The 21,216-nt window shown below is 43.2% G+C and overlaps 1 protein-coding gene across 1 annotated transcript; it reads left to right on the top strand.

The window, feature by feature from the left end:
• The first annotated feature begins 12,308 nt into the window (after positions 1 to 12,308).
• LOC145363505 (putative G-protein coupled receptor 139) lies at positions 12,309 to 20,300 on the top strand. The gene is made up of 3 exons (XM_080218701.1): positions 12,309 to 12,455; positions 15,954 to 16,026; positions 19,399 to 20,300. Exons 1-3 carry the CDS (start codon positions 12,309 to 12,311, stop codon positions 20,298 to 20,300), a joined length of 1,122 nt encoding a protein of 373 aa, XP_080074827.1.
• Positions 20,301 to 21,216: the final 916 nt, after the last annotated feature.

Below are 21,216 nucleotides of genomic sequence, written 5' to 3'. Positions count from 1 at the left end.
TGCCCTCATTGTTCCTTGGGAGCACATCAGAGAGGCAGCGATTGGTGAGAGGAGAACTTGTGGGTAAGCTACTGTGTTTTTTTTAAACTAGCACCTTTAGTTTTTTTTATTTTAAACCGGATACCGGAAGTAGTCACAAGGAGGCCTGGGTAGTTTTATTTTCTGGACTCCCGTAAGTTGGAACGGTGAGGAATCCTGATACTCTACACATGTAGAGTATCCCACCCTCCCCCCTCCTCTAACCTAAAAAAAAGGAGAGTGTCTCCGAGTGAGAGCAGGTAAGTTTTTTTTTGTTGTTTCTTGATAAGGGACGTAATAGGGATGGCAGTGCAGGCAGTGCGATGTTCCTCCTGTGGGATGTTTGAGGTGAGGGACACCGGTAGTGTCCTGGCTGATTACACCTGCAGGAAGTGAATCCACTTCCAGCTCCTTGAGGACCGTGTTAGGGACCGCTGGAACTGGAGGAACTAAGAATCATTTGGGAAGCAGAGGCAGCTATTGACAAAAGTTACAGGAAGATAGTTACTCCTAAAAGTGATACATGGGTGACTGCTAGAAGGGATTAGAAACAGTCAGAGCAGTGATCCCCCGAGGCTGTTCCTCTCCAAAATAAGTACTCTGTTTTGGATGCTGATGGGGAGGAAGACTCAACCGGGGTAAGCCATGGGGTACAGCTCTCAGAGGAGTCGAGCCTGTCCTTGATACTCAGGTGGGAAGGGGGAAGAAAAGAACAGGATTAGTGATTGGGGATTCCATAGTTAAGGGGACAGATAGGACAGTCTGTGGGAACGAGCGAGACTCGCAGTTGGTATGTTGCCTCCCAGGTGCCAGGGTCTGTGATGTCTCTGATCGAGTGTTCGAGATCCTTAAGGGGGAGGGGAATGTCCCTTACCAAGAAACAACAAAAAAAACTTACCTGCTCTCACTCGGAGCCACTCTCCGTTTTTTTAGGTTACAGGAGGGGGGAGGGTGGGATACTCTACACGTGTAGAGTATCAGGATTCCTCACCATTCCTATTTATGAGAGTCCAGAAAAAGAAAACTACCCAGGCCTCCTTGTGACTACTTCTGGTATCTGGTTTAAAATTTAAAGAAAACTAAAGACGCTAGTTTAAAAAAAACACAGTAGCTTACCCACAAGTTCTCCTCTCACCAATCGCTGCCTCTCTGATGTGCTCCCAAGGAACAATGAGGGCAACTCTCTGAGGTGGGTAACTTTTAAAGTGAGAAAAAAAACTACCCAGTCCAAGTAGATTACCCAAGTAGATTCAGCATTCACTTTCAAAATGGAAATGGACACTAAACATGAAAGAAAAACATTTCACAGAGTTACAGGGAGAGAGAATGTGCATAGATCCAATTGTGTAGTGTTTGAGAAGTGCCAAAATCTTCTCAACAAAGCAATAGTCTCCTTGCCTTTGTTCTAATACTCTTTGATTTCATTGCTCGTACCAATAAGGCAATGTTTCTTTCAAGAAATAATGTTTTTCTCACAACTTGTCTGACTGATAAGTGAGGCAAAGTCATAAAGGACTTTTAGACTTGGAGTTGGCCACTTGACTCTTCAAGCTGGTATCAACATTCAATAAGATCATGCCTGGTCAAATTGTGTCATGGTTCACGTAGGTACCCATGACATAGGTAAGAAAAGGGACGGGAATGTAAAACAGAAATTCAGGGAGTTAGGGTGGAAGCTTAGGGCTAAAACAAACAGAGTTGTTATCTCTGGTTTGTTACCTGTGCCACGGGATAGCATGGAGAGAACATTTGAACTTGTGGCTAAGGGGATGGTGCAGGAGGGAGGGTTTCAGATACTTGGACAATTGGGGCTCATTCTGGGGAAGAGGGGACCTCTACAAGAGGGGTACCAATATCTTGGGGGGAAAATTTGCCAATGCTATTCGAGGGGGTTTAAACTGATTCAGAGGGGGGATGGGAACCTGAACTGTAGCTCCAATGTACAGGAGGATGAGAATAGGGAGGTCATGGATAAGGTTTCGAGGTCACAGCAGTGTATTGGCAGGCGGGAGGGTGGTTTGAAGTGTGTATACTTTAATGCGAGGAGCATACGCAATAAGGTGGATGAACTTACAGCCTGGATTGGTGCCTGGGACTTCGATGTTGTGGCTATTACAGAGACATGGATAGAGCAGGGACAGGAATGGTTGTTGCAGGTTCCAGATGTTTCAGTCAGAGCAGAGAAGGTAGTAGAAGAGGGGGAGGCGTGGCATTGTTAGTCAAGGACAGTATTACGGTGGCAGAAAGGATATTTGATGTGGACCTGACTATTGAGGCTGAGATTAGAAACAAGAATGGAGAGGTCACACTGCTGGGAGTTTTTTATAGGCCTCCAAAAAGTTCCATAGATGTAGAGGAAAGGATTGCAAAGATGATCCTGGATAAGTGCGAAAGTAACAGGATAGTTGTTATGGGGGGCTTTAACTTTACAAATATCGATTGGAAAAGCTATAGCTCAAGCATGTTCGAGGGGTCAGTTTTTGTCCAATGTGTGCAGGAAGGTTCCCTGACACAGTATGTAGATAGGCCAACAAGAGGCGAAGCTACATTGGATTTGGTACTGGGTAATGAACCAGACCAGGTGTTAGACTTGGAGGTAGGTGAGAACTTTAGTGATAGTGACCACAGTTCAGCTACATTTACCTTAGTGATGGAAAGGGATAGGCATATACCAAAGGGCAGAAGTTATAGCTGGGGGAAAGGTAATTATGAGGCTATTAGGTGAGATTTAGGATATGTAGGTTGGAGTAGGAAACTGCAGGGGCTGGGAACAACTGAAATGTGGAGCTTATTCAAGGAGCAGCTACTGCGAGCCCTTGATAAATATGTACCTGTCAGGCAGGGAGGAAGTGGTCGAGCGAGGGAACCGTGGTGTACTAAAGAAGTTGAATCTCTAGTGAAGAGGAAGAAGGAGGCTTATGTAAAGATGAGACATGAAGGCTCAGTTAGGGCACTGGAGAGCTACAAATCAGCCAGGAAGGAGCTAAAGAGAGAGTTAGAGCTAGAAGAGGACATGAGAAGACTTTGGCGGATAGGATCAAGGAGAACCCTAAAGCTTTCTACAGGTATGTCAAGAATAAAAGATTGGTTAGGGCAAGATTAGGGCCAGTCAGAGACAGTAGTGGGAAGTTGTGCGTGGAGCCTGAAGAGATAGGAGAGGCACTGAATGAATATTTTTCGTCAGTATTCACACAGGAAAAAGTCAGTGTAGTCAAGGAGAATACTGAGATAGAGGCTTTTGGACTAGACGGGATTGAGGTACTTAAGGAGGAGGTGTTAGCAATTCTTGAGAGTATGAAAATAGATAAGTCCCCTGGGCTGGATGGGATTTACCCTAGGATTCTCTGGGAGGCTAGGGAGGAGATTGCAGAGACTTTGGCTTTGATCTTCATGTCGTCATTGGCTTCAGGTATAGTGCCAGAAGACTGGAGGATAGCAAATGTTCAAGAAGGAGAGTAGAGACCATCCTGGGAATTATAGACCAATGAGCCTTACTTCTGTTGTGGGCAAAGTTTTGGAAAGAATTATAAGGGATAGGATTTATAATCATCTAGAGAGAAATAAATTGATTAGGGATAGTCAACATGGTTTTGTGAAGGGTAGGTCGTGCCTCACAAACCTTATCGAGTTTTTTGAAAACATCTCCTCTGTGCTTGCTTCCCAGCACCTTAAACCTGTGTCCTCTCGTAGCGACCATTTCAGCCCCAGGAAATAGCCTCCGAGAATCCACCCTATCTATACCTCTCAACATTTTATAAACCTCTATCAGGTCGCCTCTGAATCTTCATCTCTCCAGGAAGAAGAGACCGAGCTCCCACAACCTATCTTCATAAGGCATGTCTCCCAATCCAGGCAACATCCTTGTAAATCTCCTATGCACCCTCTCCAATGCTTTCACATCCTTCTTGTAGTGAGGCAACCAGACTGCGCACAGTACCCCAAGTGGGGTCAGACAGGGGTCTTATAAAGTTGTAGCATTACCTCCTGACTCCTAAACTCAATCCCTCAATTAATGAAGGCTAGCACACCATAGGCCTTCTTGACCACATCCTCCACCTGCAAGGCTGATTTAAGGGTCCTACGGACGCGAACCCCAAGGTCCTTCTGCTCCTCAACACTGCTAAGAGTCCTACCCCTGATATTGTACTCCTTCATCCCATTGGAACTGCCAAAATGGACCACTACACATTTATCTGCATTGACATCTGCCCCTTCTCTGCCCTGTCTTGCATCCTATCTGTGTCTCGCTGCATCTTCTGACATCCCTCCAGACTATCCACAACACCACCAACATTCGTGTCGTCAGCAAACTTACTAACCCACCCTTCCACTTCCTCATCCAGGTCATTTATGAAAATGACAAACAGCAAGAGTCCTAGAACAGATCCCTGGGTCATGCTTGCCTTCGTCGGCCAGGGTATTGAGTTTAAAAATTGGCAAGTCATGTTGATGCTTTATAGAACCTTAGTGAAGCCGCATTTGGAATGTAGTGTTCAATCCTGGTTGTCACACTACCAGAAGGATGTGGAGGGTTTGGAGAGGGTACAGAAAAGATTTACCAGGATGTTGCCTGGTATGGAGGGCATTAGCTATGAGGAGAGGTTGGAGAAACTTGGTTTGTTCTCAGAGGTTGAGGGGAGACCTGACAGAAGTCTACAAGATTATGGGAGGCATGGACAGAGTGAATAGTCAGAAGCTTTTTCCCAGGGTGAAAGTGTCAATTACTAGGGGGCACAGGTTTAAGGTGCGACGGGCAAGGTTTAAAAGAGACGTATGAGGCAGATTTTTTACAGATTGGTGGGTGCCTGGAACTCGTTGCCAGGGGGAGGTAGTGGAAGCGGATATGGTAGTGACTTTTAAGAGACATCTTGACAAGTACATGAGTAGGCTGGGAATAGAGGGATATGGTCCCCGGAAGGGTAGGGGGCTTTAGTTCAGTCGGGCGGCGTGGTCGGTGCAGGCTTGGAGGGCCGAAGGGCCTGTTCCTGTGCTGTAATTTTCTTTGTTCTTTGTTCATTGGTAATACCATCGCCTCCCCTTATGCTGTAATGATGAGCAAGCAGTTTTTTACATGAATGGGTATAAATTGCGAGTGGAATAAGTACACTGCGAAGCCTTGGCGTCCTCATTTATCAGTCACTGAAAGGATGTGTGCTGGTACAGCAAGTATTAAAAAAGGCAAATGGTATGACAGCCTTCATAGCAAGAGGGTTTGAGTATGGGAATAGGGATATTTCACAGGAATCTTACAGGGTGTTGTTGAGGCCACACCTGGAGTATTGTGAGCAGTTTTGGTGTCTTTACCTGAGGAAGGATGTCCTTGTTATAGAGGAAGTACAACAAATGTTTACCAGGCTAATTCCTGGGAAGGCAGGTCTGCCATATGAAGAGAGACTAAGTCAGTTAGAATTATATTCATTGGAGTTTAGAAGAGTGAGAGGGGATCTCATAGAAACTTATAAAACTCTAACAGGGTTAGACAGGGTAGATTCAGAAAGAATGTTCCCCATGGTGGAGGATTCCAGAACTCAGGGGCATAGTTTGAAGATAAGCGGTAAAATTTTAGGACTAAGATGAGGAGAAATTTATTTTCCCTGTGAGTGCTGAATGTATGGAGTTCAACATCATAGAAAGTAGCTGAAGCCAAACCAGTATATGATTTCAAGAAGGGACTAAGGGATATGGTGGGGACACAGAGCCAAGGTATTGAATTTGATGATCAGCCAAGATCATAATGAATGGCGGAGAACACTCGAAGGGCCGAATGTATGTATGTTTGTATGTATAGAACAGAGAATTTTTAACATTAAAATCAACAGCTGTCTTTTTAAACAAAAAGTTCATAAATTGCAAATATCTGAAATACAGGAATATTTGGGAATATCAGCCTATTGACATTGCCATTGAAAAGATAACTGTCAAACACATTGTCTAGTCTACAGAGACTTACCCATCCCTGATATCCAAACCATTGTTCTTAAGGCTGGTGGGAAATCAAGATTACCTTGAATCCGAGAAAGGGCTGTTAAACAAACATGTGTGTTTTAACCTCTACAAGCAAAAAAAAGATGGAGCTGACTTTAGATATTGAAACACAATATCCTTTATTTTGTAGATACTTCGACAAAAGTAAATACTTGCAATGCATAAAGCAAATATTTGCTGTCCATTACTTTACTGAACTTAATGTTGATTTCCACTTGCATATCGAACCTTTCTCTTCTTTCAAGATATTATATTTTCCTGTGAGCTTTTGTGCCCAGGTATTTCCACACACTTACCACACTTCCTTGGGAACTGGCCAGTGAATAGATCAGGAATCCTATTGCATCGTCCGAACAAACCAATCAAATGGATCAAGCACAAGGGGCCCCTCCAGGCCCAATCATGTTTTGGCCTTGCTGCATTTAGCTGACTCTCTGATACCCATATAAGAAACCATTTGGCTCTAAATTGTCTGTAAACAACTTCTTCAGCTTTTTTTTGTTTGGGGTCAAGATGTTAGATCTAACACCTTGTGTTCTTTGATAAGTTTCATGCTAGCTTGGCGACTGGAGATTCCAAGATAATTAAAAACAACTTTGATCAAAATGCAGGTTTACCTGATGTAAGATATTTCAGCAGATTAAAGTTTAAATCTCTGTATGCCCACTGAGCAGGAGTACTCACAAGATATTCTACACATCTTTACACTGTTAATTACAGGAGCGTTATTACATTTATCACCACAATGGGATCCCTACGAAAACAAATGGCTGATTCTAGCACAAGTATTGATTGGCTTTAACATCAAAGGTCCTCCCCTAACACTTGATGTTTAAATCTCAGGTGAGAAGCTAACTGATTCTGACAAAGGGTCATCCGGACACTATAGTTAAGAAAGCCTGCCAACATCTCCAACTACAAAGAGTTTTGAATGAAGCCCAGTCCATCATGCAAACTAGCCTCCCATCCATTGATTCTACACTTGCTGCTGCCTTGCAAAAAGTAGCATAATCAAGGACCACACACACGCCGGACATTCTCTCTTCCACTTTCTTCAGTCGGGAAAAAGTCTGACATCAGGTACCGACCAACTCAAGAATATCTTCCTTCCTACACCTTTTGAATGGACCTACTTCGCATTAAGTTGATCTTTCTCTACATCTGAGCTATGACTGTAACACTACATTCTGCACTCTCCTTGTTTCCTTCTCTATGTACGTATGCTTTATCTGTATAGCACACAAGAAATAATATTTTCACTGTACACTAATACGTGTGACAATAATAAATCAAATCAAATGTATAGGATGCTAAGAAAATTTGGCGCATCTGCTACAATTCTCACCAACTTTTACAGATGCACCAAAGAAAGCATTCTTTCTGGTTGTATCACAGCTTGGTATGGGCTCCTGCTCTGATCAACACCACAAGAAACTACAAAGGGTTGTGAACGTAGCCCAGTCCCTCACGCAAACCAGCCTCCCATCGATTGACACTTTCTATACTTCATGCTGTGTTGCAAAAGCAGCCGGCAAAATCAAGGACCCCACGCACCCCAAACATCCTCTCTTCCAACTTCTTGGGAGAAAGGCACAAAAGTCTGAAGTCATGTACCACCTGACACAAGACAGCTTCTTTTCTTCTGCCATCAGAGTTTTGAATGGCCTTACCAGATATAAAGCTGATCTTTTTCTACACCCTAGCTATTGCTTTAACCTTCACCCTCTCCCTTCCTTCTCCCATGTGCTCTATGAATTGTATGTTTTCTCCGTACAACCCGCAAGAAAATATATATTTCACTCTATCCCAGCACGTGTGAGAATACTAAATCTAATCAAATCAAATTTCGAATGTTGCAATCCATTCCTGTTTGATTTTTGCATGGAAATAATAAATTTGAATTTAGCAATCTTGTAGATGACAGCACCACACAGTGCTTGCTTGCTCACAGCACCAGGGACCCAGGTTCAATTCCAGCCTCATTTAACTGTCTGTTTGGAGTTTGCACATTCTCCCCATGTCTGTATGGGTTCCTTCAGGGCTCCAGTTTTCTCCCACAGTTCAGTGATGTGCAGGTTAGGTTGATTGGCCATGTTAAGTTGCTCCTTAGTGTCAGGGGGATTAGCAACATAACTGCAATGTGAAAAGGATTGTTGCCATTGCAGATGTGATGTTCCAAATGGTCTTCTACACTCTAGGAATATGAATCTATAAAAATGGATAAGCATTATAATAAATATCTATGCAAGCTAACTTGCCACCAGTTGAATTGGAATGATAGAATCTATGATTAGGAACTTGATAATTTGTTGGTGAGGAAAGTAGAACATTGTTAGTCAGTGTTACCATCCTGAGCTGATATTACAACTGGTTCCTAGAATCTGTCTCCAAAGACAATAATTTGTACGTTAGAAAAATTGCCTTTTAACATCAAATAAAATATATTCACTGGGCGTGATTCATTTGACTATGTTGCAACACTGCTTCACTCCTGCTTCCTACATGATGACAGCGTTTTTTAGGTCAGCACAGGTTACAAAATATAGCTTGAGCTATTGTGTTATCAGTAAATGTTCAATCCATTTAGACCAATAGCCTAACAGTGGTTAGACACACTCTGCTCTGAAACTAAGTGCCAGATGCCACTCACAGAAGTTCACAGCATGGACACAGGCCCTTCGACCCAACTTGTCCATGCCATCCAGTTTTTACCACTAAGCTCGTCCCAATTGCAAGTGTACAGAGGCCCATATCCCTCTACTCACATCTTACCCATGAAAATGTCTCAATGCTTTTTAAAAGACAAAATTGTACCCACCCATCACTACTACCTCTGGCAGCTCATTGCAGACACTCACCACCCCCTGAATGAAAAAAACTGACTGCTTGATCCTTTTCTATCAGTCCTCTCTCACCTTAAATCTTTGCTCTCTAGTTATATGCATCCCGACCTTTGGGAAAAGCTGATCTCTGCCCCTCATTCTTTTACAGACTTCTATAAGATCACCTCTCAATCTCTTACGCTCCAGGGGAAAGAGTCCCAGTCTATCAAGCCTCTCCTTATAAGTCACCATCAAGTGCCGGTAAATTGTTTCTGCACTCTTTCTAGTTTAGCAATATCTTTTTTATAATAGAGTGACAAGATCTGTAATCAGTATTGCATGAGCGGCCTTACTAATGTCTTTTACAACTTCAACAAGACATCCCGACTCCTGTATTCAATATTCTGACCAATGAAAACAAGCATGCCGAATGTCTTCTTCACCATCCTGACCACCCGTGACTCCACTTTAAGGAGTTATGAACCTGTACTGCTAGACCTCTTTGATCTATAACTCTTCCCAATACCTTATCATTAACTGAGTAACTTCCACCCTGGTTCAATCTACCAAAATGCATCACCTTACATTTATCCAAATTAAACTCCACCTGGCATTCATCAGCCACTAGCCCAATTGATCAAGATCCCGTTGCAATTGGAGATAACTTTCTTCACTGTCCACTATGCCACCAATCTTGGTGTGGTCTGCAAACTTAGTAACCATGCCTCCTAAATTCTCATCCAAATCATTAATATAAATGACAAATAACAGTGGACCCAGCACTGATCCCTGAGGACACAGGCCTCCAGTTGGAAAACAACCTTCTACAACCACCTTCTTCCTCTGTCATCAAGCCAATTTTGTATCCATTTAGCTACCTGACTCTGGATTCTGTGAGATTTAACCTTATGCAACCACCTACCATGAGGTACCTTGTCACAGGCTTTGCTAAAATCCATGTAGACAACATCAGCTGCGCTGCCCTCATTTACCTTCTTGGTTACCCCTTCAAAAAACTCAATACAATTTTTGAGACATGATTTTCCACTCACAAAACCATGTTGACTATTCGTGATCAGTCCTTGCCTCTCTAAATATCTGTAGATCCTGTCTCTCTGAATAACTTCTAACAACTTACCCACTACAGATGTTTGTTTCACTGGCCTGTAGTTCCCAGGTTTTTCCCTGCGGCCCTTTTAATACAAAGACACAACATTTGCCGCCCTCCAATCTTCTGGCACATCATCTGTGGCTGTCGATGATTCTAATATTTCCGCTAGGGGACCCGCAATTTCTTCATTAGCCTCCCATAACGTCCTGGGATACACTTCATCAGGTCCTGGGGGTTTATCTACCTTGATGTGCTTTAACACTTCCAGTATCTCCTTCTCTCCTGATGTACATTCCTGAAGACATCACTATTTACTTCCCCAAGTTCCCTAATATCCATGATATCCTCAACAATAGATGCTGATAAGAAATATTCATTTAGGATCTCAGCCATCTCTCGTGGTTCCGCACACATAGATGATCCCCAGGTTCACCAGATTCTCTATCGCTTCCCTGTACTCAGTCTCCTCATTGTTTGAGTTCCTTTAAATAGGGAGTTGGAGATGAATTTGGCCACACAGTCATAGATGTACAGGGAGCAGCGTAAAGGGCTGAGAGCACAGCCCTGTGGGGCACTGGGTAATGAGGATGATTGTGGAGAAGATGTTGTTGCCTTATCCTTACTGATTGCAGTCTGTGGGTTAGGAAATTCAGGATCCAGTCACACAGGAAGGAAACAAGTCCAAGGCCACAGGGTTTGAAGATGAATTTTGTTGGGATGATGGTATTCAAGGCTGAGCTATAGATCGAAGGGTGTCGATCCTTCAATTCTAATCCTACATGAAATAAGATCAGGTATCTTTCTGTATCTTTCAAATGAGCACCATCATTCTGCTCATCCCAGATCCACATTTGATCTGATTTCGGCAGAACAGCATATATTTACTCCTGTTTCATTCAAAACTCTTCCTCGACCGCATTTTGATTACGAGAATTCGAAGACCTCTGGAAAAAAGTAAACCATCTATCTCTGATGGGCCTTATTTTAATATTTTGATTTTAAGTGTTGGGCAGACTTGAATCTACAAGTGTTTCAGATCTGACTTTTAGGCTCATTCTCTGGTGCCCCCATATGCAGTCTGCCTGAAAAAAGATCAGTGAATCTGAATTGTGCTGCATAAGCCTGTGGGTGGGCCATACTGCGCCCAAAATCTATGAACAAACTATGCACATGACCAGCCCTCTAAGGGCCACCACCTCATACCCTGCACGAGTCACGCCATCATTTCTTTCATGGGTCCTCTGTCTCCACAGGAGAAGACCAGCCATAACACCAGAGAGAGGGTGAAGACAGGGGGTGGTGAGACAGGCCTCCGGGTCCTCACTCTCTTTGAATAGCAGGTGCTGGGGCTGTCCAGGGAAGGGGAGATGTGGGCTGTCAGCGACAGCATAATCGGGCTGGAGAACTGAGCACCTATCAATCCTCTTCTCAGTTTGAGGCAACTTATCAGGGGCACGAGTTTCAGGTGTGAGGGGCAAGGTTTAAAGGAGATGTACGAGGCATGTTTATTTGCACAGAAAGGGTGACGGGTTCCTGGAACTCGCTGCCAAGGGCAGTTCGTGGATGCAGATACAAGAGTGACCTTTACAGCTACATGAATGGGATGGGAATGGAGGCATATGGTTCCCGGAGAGTAGGGGATAATCAGATGGGCAGCTTGGCCTTTGCGCAAGGATATTTTGGCCTTGGAGGGAGTGCAGAGGAGGTTTACTAGGCTGATACCAGAGTTGAGGGGGTTGAGCTATGAGGAGAGGCTGAATAAACTAGGCTTGTACTTGTTAGAGTTTAGAAGAATGAGGGGCGATCTCATTGAGACATATAAGATGATGAATGGGATGGATAGGATAGAGGTGGAGAGACTCTTCCCGCTCAGAAAGGACAGTAGGACTAGGGGGCACAGCCTCAAGATAAAGGGGGGGCGGTTTAGAACGGAGTTGAGGAGGAACTTCTTCACTCAGAGGGTGGTGAATCTATGGAATTCCCTGCCCGTTGAAGTGGTGGAGGCTGCCTCGCTAAATATTTTTAAGACGCGGGTTGATGGGTTTTGATAGGCAAGGGGATTAAGGGTTATGGGGAGAGGGCGGGAATGTGGAACTGAGCCGCGTCAGATCAGCCATGATCTTATTGAATGGCGGGGCAGGCTCGAGGGGCTAGATGGCCTACTCCATTTCTTATGTTCTTATGTTTTTATTGCAGGCTTGGAGGGCCAAAGGGGCTTTTCCTGTCATGTAATTTTTTTGTTGCTTTGTTCTATGTTCAATGGAGAAGTGTGAATTACATGTTTGGCATCCCAGATTCCTCTCCCTCCCTTGCACTTAACCTTGTGATCCGTGCTGTAGGGACAAATCCACATCTCAGGGCCATCTGGCAACATGGTCCCCACCACAGCTACTGCTCATCCGGGTCAAGACAGCTCAGACAAGTCCTCAGAGAAAATGGGTGAAGAGACCTCCGAAGATGGCACAGTTTTGGCATCAGCTGCCACCTCACCACTCACTATCCCAGATACTGACACGTCGGTGGGTCCAGTTAGTAGTGAGTCTTCTGGGCCACTCTCTGGTGAGCACAACACATCTGCTGATGTACATTAGGTAGAGGGGGGAATGTCCCGTAACCTCTGGTATGCAGGGGCCTGCCAGAGGCAAAGACCCTCAACTGGTCCCAGGCTACATGCTGGGCCTCTGAGATCACTTCTGCCTCGGCTACTGGAGGTGCAGCAACAGAACCAGGGACTGACAGCCACACTGGACCAATTGCAAGGCTGTAACCAACTGTAACCCCACGTACTTACCTTGCTAATCCCCATAAACCACACATCTTTGGACAGCAACGTACAATTCAGCATGGTCAATCAACCTTGTGGGAGGAAACGGGAGAACCCGGAGGAAACCCACACAGACATGGGGAGAATGTGCAAACTCCACACAGGCAGTGACCTGCGGCTGAAATTGAACCTGGGTTCCTGGTGCCGTGAGACATTATTGCTAACCACAGTGCCACTGTGCCATCCTATGGTTGATGCTATTTCTCCTTGGAAAAAAAGAGATTGAATGGAGATTTGATTGAGATGTACAATATCGTGAAGGGCCTGGATGGAATAAAGGGGCAAAACCTGTTTAAAAGATTAGCTACAAGGGAAGATAGATTATAACTGAATGATAGAAGCATAAAATCGGGAGATGCAGATTGTTTGCTCCCAGAATCTCGGTGGGGGTGTGAGTGGAAATAACTGCCTGAAAGGCTCGTAAAGAGAGAAATCCTGAACTCATTTAAAAGCTACTTGGATATGAACTCACGTTCTGGGGCTCCGGACCATGTGCTGGTTATGTGACTCATTTTACAGCTGTTAAAGACACCATTGGCCAAGAGACCTGAATTTGTCCATAAAGACAGCACAGTGCTGCTTCACCAGGACCTGGGTTCAATTCTGACTTCAGGTGACTGTCTGTGTGGAGTTTGCATGTTCTCCCCATGTCTGCATGAATTTCCTCTCGGTGCTCTGCTTTCCTCCCACAGTCCAAAAATGTGCTGGTTAAATTGAGTGGCTATGATAAATTGCCCCTTAATATCAGAAGGATTAGTAGTGTAAGTATGTGGGGTTACAGGGAAGGGACCTGAGTGGGATTGTTGTTGGTGCAGGCTCGATGGGCCAAATGGCCTCCTTCTGCATTGTAGATTCTATGATTCTATGAATGTTCTCAGATTCTGACTTGATTTGATTTATTATTGTCACAGGTGTAGGGATGCAGTGAAAAGTATTGCTTTTTGCTCATGACACAGACAAAACATATCATTCATAGAGCACACAGGGGACCAGGAAAGGAGCGTACATGGAATGTACCAGCCATAGTTAACCTGAAGAGAAAGATCAGTTTAATTTAATGCAGGTCCATCCAAATGACTGATGTCAGCAGAGAAGAAACTTTTCTTGAATAAGATAGTATATGATGTCAGACTTCTATATCTTTTTCCCCATGGGATAAGGTGGAAGAGAGACTATGTCTGGGGCACATGAGGTCCCTGATTAAGCTGGCTGCTTGTCTGAGGCAACGGGGAGCATAGACAAAGTCAATGGGTGGGAGACTAGATTGTGTGATGGACTGGGCTACATCAGCAACCTTCTGTCATTTGCTGCTAACTTGGTCTAACTTAAGGAAGTGGCTCGAGAAATAGTGGGTGCATTGGTGGCAATCTTCCAGGGTTCTACAGACTCTGAAACAGCCCCTGCAGATTGGAGGGTAGTTAATGTCACTCCAATATTCAAAAAGGGAGAAAACAGGGAATTATAGACTAGTAAGCTTGACATCGGTGGTGGGGAAAGTTCGCAAATTCATTATCAAGGGATTTATAGCAGAGCAGGATCCGACAAAGTCAGCATGGATTTATGAAGGGGGAATCATGTTTGCCAAATCTGTTGGAATTCTTTAAAAATGTAACTAGTAGAGTTGACAAGAGGGAACCAGTCGATGTGATTTATTTGGACTTTTAGAAAGTGCTTGACAAAGTCACACACAAGAGTTTATTGTGCAAGATTAAAGTGCATGGAATTGGAGGAAGTGTATCGAGATGAATAGAAAACTGGTTGGTAGAGTGGAAACAAAGAGTAGGAACTAATGGGTGCTTTTCAAATTGGCAGGCAGTAACTAGTCGAGTGCCACAGGGATCGATGCTGGGACCCCAGCTATTCACTATATTAATGATTTGGATGTGGGAACAAAATGCAACATCTCAAAGTTTGCAGATGATACCAAGTTGGGTGGGAAGGTGAATTGTGACAAAGATGCAGAGATCCATCAGAATGATTGGGAAAAGGTGGATGAGAGGGCAAAAAAATGGCAGATGCAGTATAATTTGGATAAGTGTGAGGTTATTCACTTTGGAAGCAAAAACAAGAAGGCTGATTACAAACCTAAATGGCTGTAAATTGCTAGAAGGGAGTGTGCTGGGGGACCTGGGTGCCCTAGTGAACCGTCACTCAAGGTAAGGATGCAGGTGCAGCAGGTGGTAAAGGAGGCAAATGGCATGTTAGCTTTCATTGTGAGAAGTTTTGAGTACAGGATCAGGGGTGTGTTGTTGCAATCATACAGGACCTTGGTGAGGAAGGCTTTTCCTGAGGAAAGACTTTCTTTCTCTCACGGGATTGCAGTGAAGGTTTACCAGGCTGATTCCGAGGATGGTGGGACTGATGTATGAGGAGAAATTGACAGAGTCAGGTTAGGATTGTTTTCGCTGGACGAATGGGAGGGGGCTGGGGGAATCCCATAGAGATTTATAAATCTAGACTGGGTAGAAGCAGGGAGAATATTCCCAACAGGGGGAATCCAGAACCAGGGGTCACAGTCTGAGGATTCAGGATAGACCATTTAGGATGTAGATGAGGAGACATTTCTTTACCCAAAGAGTGGTGAGCCTGTGGAATTCATTACCAAAGGAAGTAGTTGATGCCAAAACATTAAATGTATTCAAGAGGTGGCTCGATATAACACTTGGGGTGAATGTGACCAGAAGTTATGGGGAAAAAGCAGGATTAGGCTATTGATCATAATGAATGGTGGAGCCGGCTCGAAGGGCCAAACGGCCTCCTCCTGCTCCTAGCTTCTACATTTCTTCTGGTCCATCTGTCAGAATTGGTGAGAGTTCTATTGGACCTGCTGAATTTCCTGAGCCTCCAGAGAAAATAGAGGCTTGTTCTATGGTCCCATGTGCCAAAAGAGTAGAGGCTGATCCTCCATAAACAACATAATGTTTGCTGGCAGAATGAGAGATCCTTGTTGTCCATGCCATTTTATCAATATAGAATTGAAACATATGGAATTAACCCTCTTAACTTCATATCTGTCGCCAGCAATAACGATGATGCATTCAAACCTAATTGTTCAGGGACCACCTAATGGAAAAGCTGATGTCACCTCATATATTGCTGCTGTTGGTTCCATCTAATTGTGCCTCTGGAGGTTTAAAATTTAGTATAAAAAATTATCCTTTTACATTTCAAACACCATTTCTATTTATCACAGAAAATGCATTCGCCACCCAGAGGTCTGACATATGCCATATACTATACAGTACTTGCAGCTGTCGCTATACCAGGTAAAGTTGATGTTGTTAAATGCATGTTATGCTTTACCTCCAGCAGTCCGGATAACTAATGATATGGAAACAGGGCATCAGAAATACAAGTTGAGATACTGGGTACGCAAATCTAGAATTATGTATCAGATTTGGAAGGGGTGAATAACATCGGGTTTAAAAACTTAAGTTAAGAGAACTGCTTGCATAATGGTGACACAGAATGTTGAGATGTGTTTAAGGTGAGTAGGAAAATTTTTTAAATAAATGCAAGGATCACCCCACTCTGCTGCACGATACAGGGCAACAGAGATTCGTAAAGCTAAGTGTAAGCAGTTCAAATAAAGAACTAACAACATCCAAGAAAGCAGCCTACTTCAAGCCCACTGCTTCAAGCTCTATGCACTTCCATTCCTCCACTATTGACACAGTGGAAGCAGTTTATAGCATCTACAAGATATGTGGAAACAACTGACAAAGATTCATCAGAAGGCACAACCCAACCAACAGGGTCTGTAAGGATAAGCGCAACATACAATAGGGAACATCAGTGTCTGGAGGTTCTCCTCCAAGCCACCCACAGTCCGGACATGGGAATGTATTACTGTTCCCTCACGATTGCTGAGAAAAAATCTTGGAACTCTCTCTCTATCAGAACCAACATGGAATCTACCAGTTCAATAGAGCGGTTCACCACCATCTTCTCTGTGGTAATTACACATGGACAATTAATGTTGGTGTAGTCAGCGACACCTAATTCCCCTAAATTAAAGTAAGTAGATTTGAAAGGTCTTCACAATAAGTGTAAGGTCAATCTGGAACTAGCTATGCTAGAAATCAATTGTAGACCAGTCAACTGAAAGTTCCAAAATGTTTTGGTGGCAAATATTACATTATATACAATGAATTCTGTATTTGAATTGAAATGCACATTAACCATGTGGGAGACCAGACTCGTGGATAAAAATGTCCTCTTCTCAGATTTTTGTTTTCCTCACAGGGCTAACAGCTATGAAACAAACAGAGAATGATGATTGATGCAGTGTTGTGCCATGTATCGAAACTCGTGGTCTACCTGTCCAGTAATTTCACTGTAGGGCAGCCAGTTAATGGAAGATGTGGCTTTGAGGCTCTAAACATCTCAAGGATCAACACAACTGTGTAATAAAGGGGCAGCTATAAATAAATGCAAAATATATAAGGCATAATTATGGGAATGGAATTGAAATAAAAGTCTATCGATTGATAAAAGCAGATGCAGGGTCATCATGAAAGTAAATGGGAACAATTATACATCTAGCTTCACAAACCACACGGCAATAAAGGATTTAATGGATTTGTATCTGGAATTGACATGGAGGATTCAGACATGACAGTAAAACTGTTGTAAGATTTCAGTGTGACTTTTGTCAACTTTTGTTTCAGACCAGCATTAATAATGAATATTTTTCTATCCAGTTACAGTTCTTGTTTCATCGCAGTGATTCTTTGAATTGTATTAATCCCTCTTTTTGACTGTATAATTTGTAAGGGGACAGCAGGCAAATTGATGTATCAAGAAATGAAGTTATCAAAGGTAATTTATTGTGCAAAATATTTTGGTCATTAAAACAATAGTAGTAAGTGACTAGATAAGTGACTGGGCAGCACAGTAGCACGGTGGTTAGCACTGCTGCTTCACAGCTCCAGGGACCTTCGTTCGATTCCCGGCTTGGGTCATTGTATGGCATTTGCACATTCTCCTCGTGTCTGCATGGGTTTCCTCTGGGTGCTCCGGTTTCCCCTCACAGTCCAAAGATGTGCAGGTCAGGTTGATTGGCCATGCTAAGATTGCCACTTAGTGTCCTGAGGTGCGTAGACTAAACAAATTAGTGGGTAAATATGTGGGGATAGGGCCTGGGTGAATTGTGCAGACTCAATGGGCCAAATGGCCTCTTTCTGCACAGTAGCGTTTCTATGATTCTATGATAATGGGATCACACTTGAGAGTCAACCACATTGCTGTGGCTCTGGAGTCATATGTTGGCCAGACCAGGGCAGGACGGCCGATTTCCTTTCCTAAAGGACGTTAGTGAAACAGACGGGCTTTTCCAGCAAGCAACAATGGTCATCAGTAGATTTTGAATTCCAGATGTTTTATATTGATTTTAAATACCACCATCTGCCGTGGCAGGATTTGAACCTGGTCGCCAGAGCTTTAGCTGAGTTTCTGGATTAATAGTCCGGCGATAATGCCACTAGGCTATTGCCTCCCCTTAACAATAAACATATCATTAATGTATTTCTTTGGCTTTCCAATGTCATTGTTTTGGGCAGCCCTAATGGGAAAAGGAGGAAGAATGGAGATAAGAAACTTCATGGCCATTATTGAGTGGAAGAGGGGACTTGATGGGCCGAAAGGACTAATTCTGCTCTTCTATCTAATGTCTTATTGGAACCTTTTCCTTGGATATGCTTTGCCTGTTTTAACATGTGATCTAGCCATTGTGAAACTCATTTAGATCCCCAGCAGATTCAAAACTATTTCTAACCCGAATCTCTATCATTCCAAAATTCTCTTGAAAACTGAGATTTGAATCAAATCCAAAAATTATGTTCTGCGGTTATATTTCCTTTCCCATTGGTCAAGAACATTGTGTGAGTAATCAGTCAGCTTCATTGTCTGTATGTGTGTGAAGTTGCTTGGTCTTTGTTAATGCCCTAAGACTTTAAGTTCAATTGTCAACAATTTCATCACTGGACCTCAATCTGCAGGCTGGCTTGAGAGAAGGACATTTAGTGCAATATTGAGCCACTGGTTCTTGTATCAGACCATAAACCAAGGCCCAAATAGCACGGTTGGAAATAATGCTCAGAAGCTGGAAGAAGGACATGAAGGCTTCCTGGTACTTTGAGTTTAATTTTTCCATTTTATGCCTCTGCAGCCACAGAGATGTACTGGCTAACGACATATACTAAAGGGAAAAAATGTTGAAAATTTCAAGTAGGTCTTCAAGAATTTGTTTAAAAAAATGCAGAGTGATTGTTTCAGGCCTGCCACCTTACATTACATTAGGTTAATCGCCCAAGACCCAATGCATTACTTTTACAGGGAGGGTAAGATGTCACGGTGGCACAGTGGACCATGGATCAGGGTTCGATTCCCGGCTTGGGTCACTGTCTGTTTGCAGTCTGCACGTTGTCCTCCGTGTCTGCGTGGATTTTCTCTAGGTCTGCCTAGATAGTTAGGTGCATTGGCCATGCTAAATTCTCCAACAATGTACCCGAACAGATGTTGTAGTATGGTGACTAGGGGATTTTCACTTCATTGCAGCGTTAGTGTAAGCCTACTTGTGACAATAATAAAAATTAACTTTAAAATCACATAACTTACTACACTTTTGTGCCTTACAGTTAATTTACTGGCGATTGTGATCCTGTCCCGTGGAAAGTGTGGTCTCTCCCAGTGTATCACCCGGTACTTGGTCTCTATGGCAGTAACAGATCTCCTGGTCATTATCACTGCTGTGCTCTTCAACCGGCTTCCCGCTATTTATTTCCCTGGGAGTTTCTTGTCCATCACTCCCGTGTGTAGTTTGAGTATTGTGTTAATTTACGCCTCCAGAGACACTTCTGTCTGGTTAACAGTCACTTTCACATTTGATCGATTTGTGGCCATTTGTTGCCAACAGTTGAAAACTAAGTATTGCACTGAGAGAACAGCGGCTGTGATTATAGGACTGGTCTGTGTGCTGGGCTGCTTGATCAATATTCCCTGGTATTTTATGCATGAACACATTTACATCATTAACAACGTGCCTTGGTATTGCAAACTGAAAGAAATCCGTTTCACTTCACCAATATGGGCAACTTTCCAATGGAGTGACCGCATTATTACCCCTTGCCTCCCATTCTTTCTGATTCTTCTGCTCAATGCTGTGACAGTCAGGTACATACTAGCAGCCAGTAGAGCCCGCCGGAGACTCCGAGCCCAAGGAAGCGGGGATAATCAGAGTGATCCAGAGATGGAGAACCGGAGGAAGTCCATTGTCTTACTTTTCTCCATCTCGGCCAGTTTCCTTCTGTTGTGGGTGGCATATGTTGCGCAGTTCTTTCTTGAGCGATTTATAACCAATTACAAAGTCAGCGGCTTCACCGACCCCTTATTTGTCCTTCGAGAAAGCGCAAATATGCTTCAGCTCTTGAGCTGCTGTACAAACACTTTCATTTATGCTGTGACCCAAAGTAAATTCAGGGAGCAGTTAAAAAAGATGTTACACCATCCACTGGCTCTTATAGTTAAATTGGTTACATAATGATATGCATCAATGCCAGCAATATATCTGTCTAACAATTAAAATTTTACCATGCATTATGATTGGATAATAGGGAAAAGGATAAAGTGGATGGAAATAGTTTTCTATTTCATGGACTGTACAAAATTCTCAAGGTTTTGTAAACGTGAACTGTAGTTTTGAATAGTAGATTAACCCAGTAGTGACGATTTGTTATAAGTTATGAACTTGGTGTCTCTGGTTCAGAATGTTCATCTCTCAGTAAATGTAGATTTGTGTCTAGCTTTGACACTTAGGTCTGTAAATTGGGATGTTTGTGCTGCAACTGCAGGTCACTAATTGATATGTTTCATACACCAGTCTCAACCATACAGGATGTTATTTATCAGTGAGTTTGAAAGTGTGTGCAACAGGTACAGGAAGGCCACTTGTCAGTGAATTGCAATTTGTGAATGAATGTGTCATAGATGTGGTGACATCAGAAACCAATTTGTTGTCCAATTCTCTGATTATGCACGAATCGCATAAATCGCAAGTGGAAATACTAGATCATTGGTGATTATTTTCTAAAATTCTTCAGGTGCAGGACTTGTTGCTATGGATTGGGTGGTAGCTGATGTAAGCCCGCTGTTCAGAAAAGGAGGTAAAGAGGAATCAGGGAACGGCAGATCGGTAAGCCTAATGTCAGTACTGGGGAAGTTGCTAGAGTTTATTATCAAGGATTTTATAACTAACATTTGAAAGGCAGTAGTATAATCTTGTAAAGTTAGCACTGATTTACAAAAGGGAAATCATGCTTGATGAATCAATTGGAATTTCTTGAGGATGTAACTAGTAGAGTTAGGGAGGAGAACCAGTGGATGTAGTTTATTTAGACTTTCAGTCAGGTTCTCATATAACAGAAACTATGTAAAGTTAAGGCTTGAGCAACTGTTTC

Source organism: Carcharhinus amblyrhynchos, unplaced genomic scaffold (genome assembly GCF_965287045.1).
Source record: "Carcharhinus amblyrhynchos unplaced genomic scaffold, sCarAmb.v2.hapA scaffold_39, whole genome shotgun sequence".
Lineage (NCBI taxonomy): Eukaryota > Metazoa > Chordata > Chondrichthyes > Carcharhiniformes > Carcharhinidae > Carcharhinus > Carcharhinus amblyrhynchos.
This window is presented reverse-complemented; position numbering and strand designations above follow the sequence as displayed.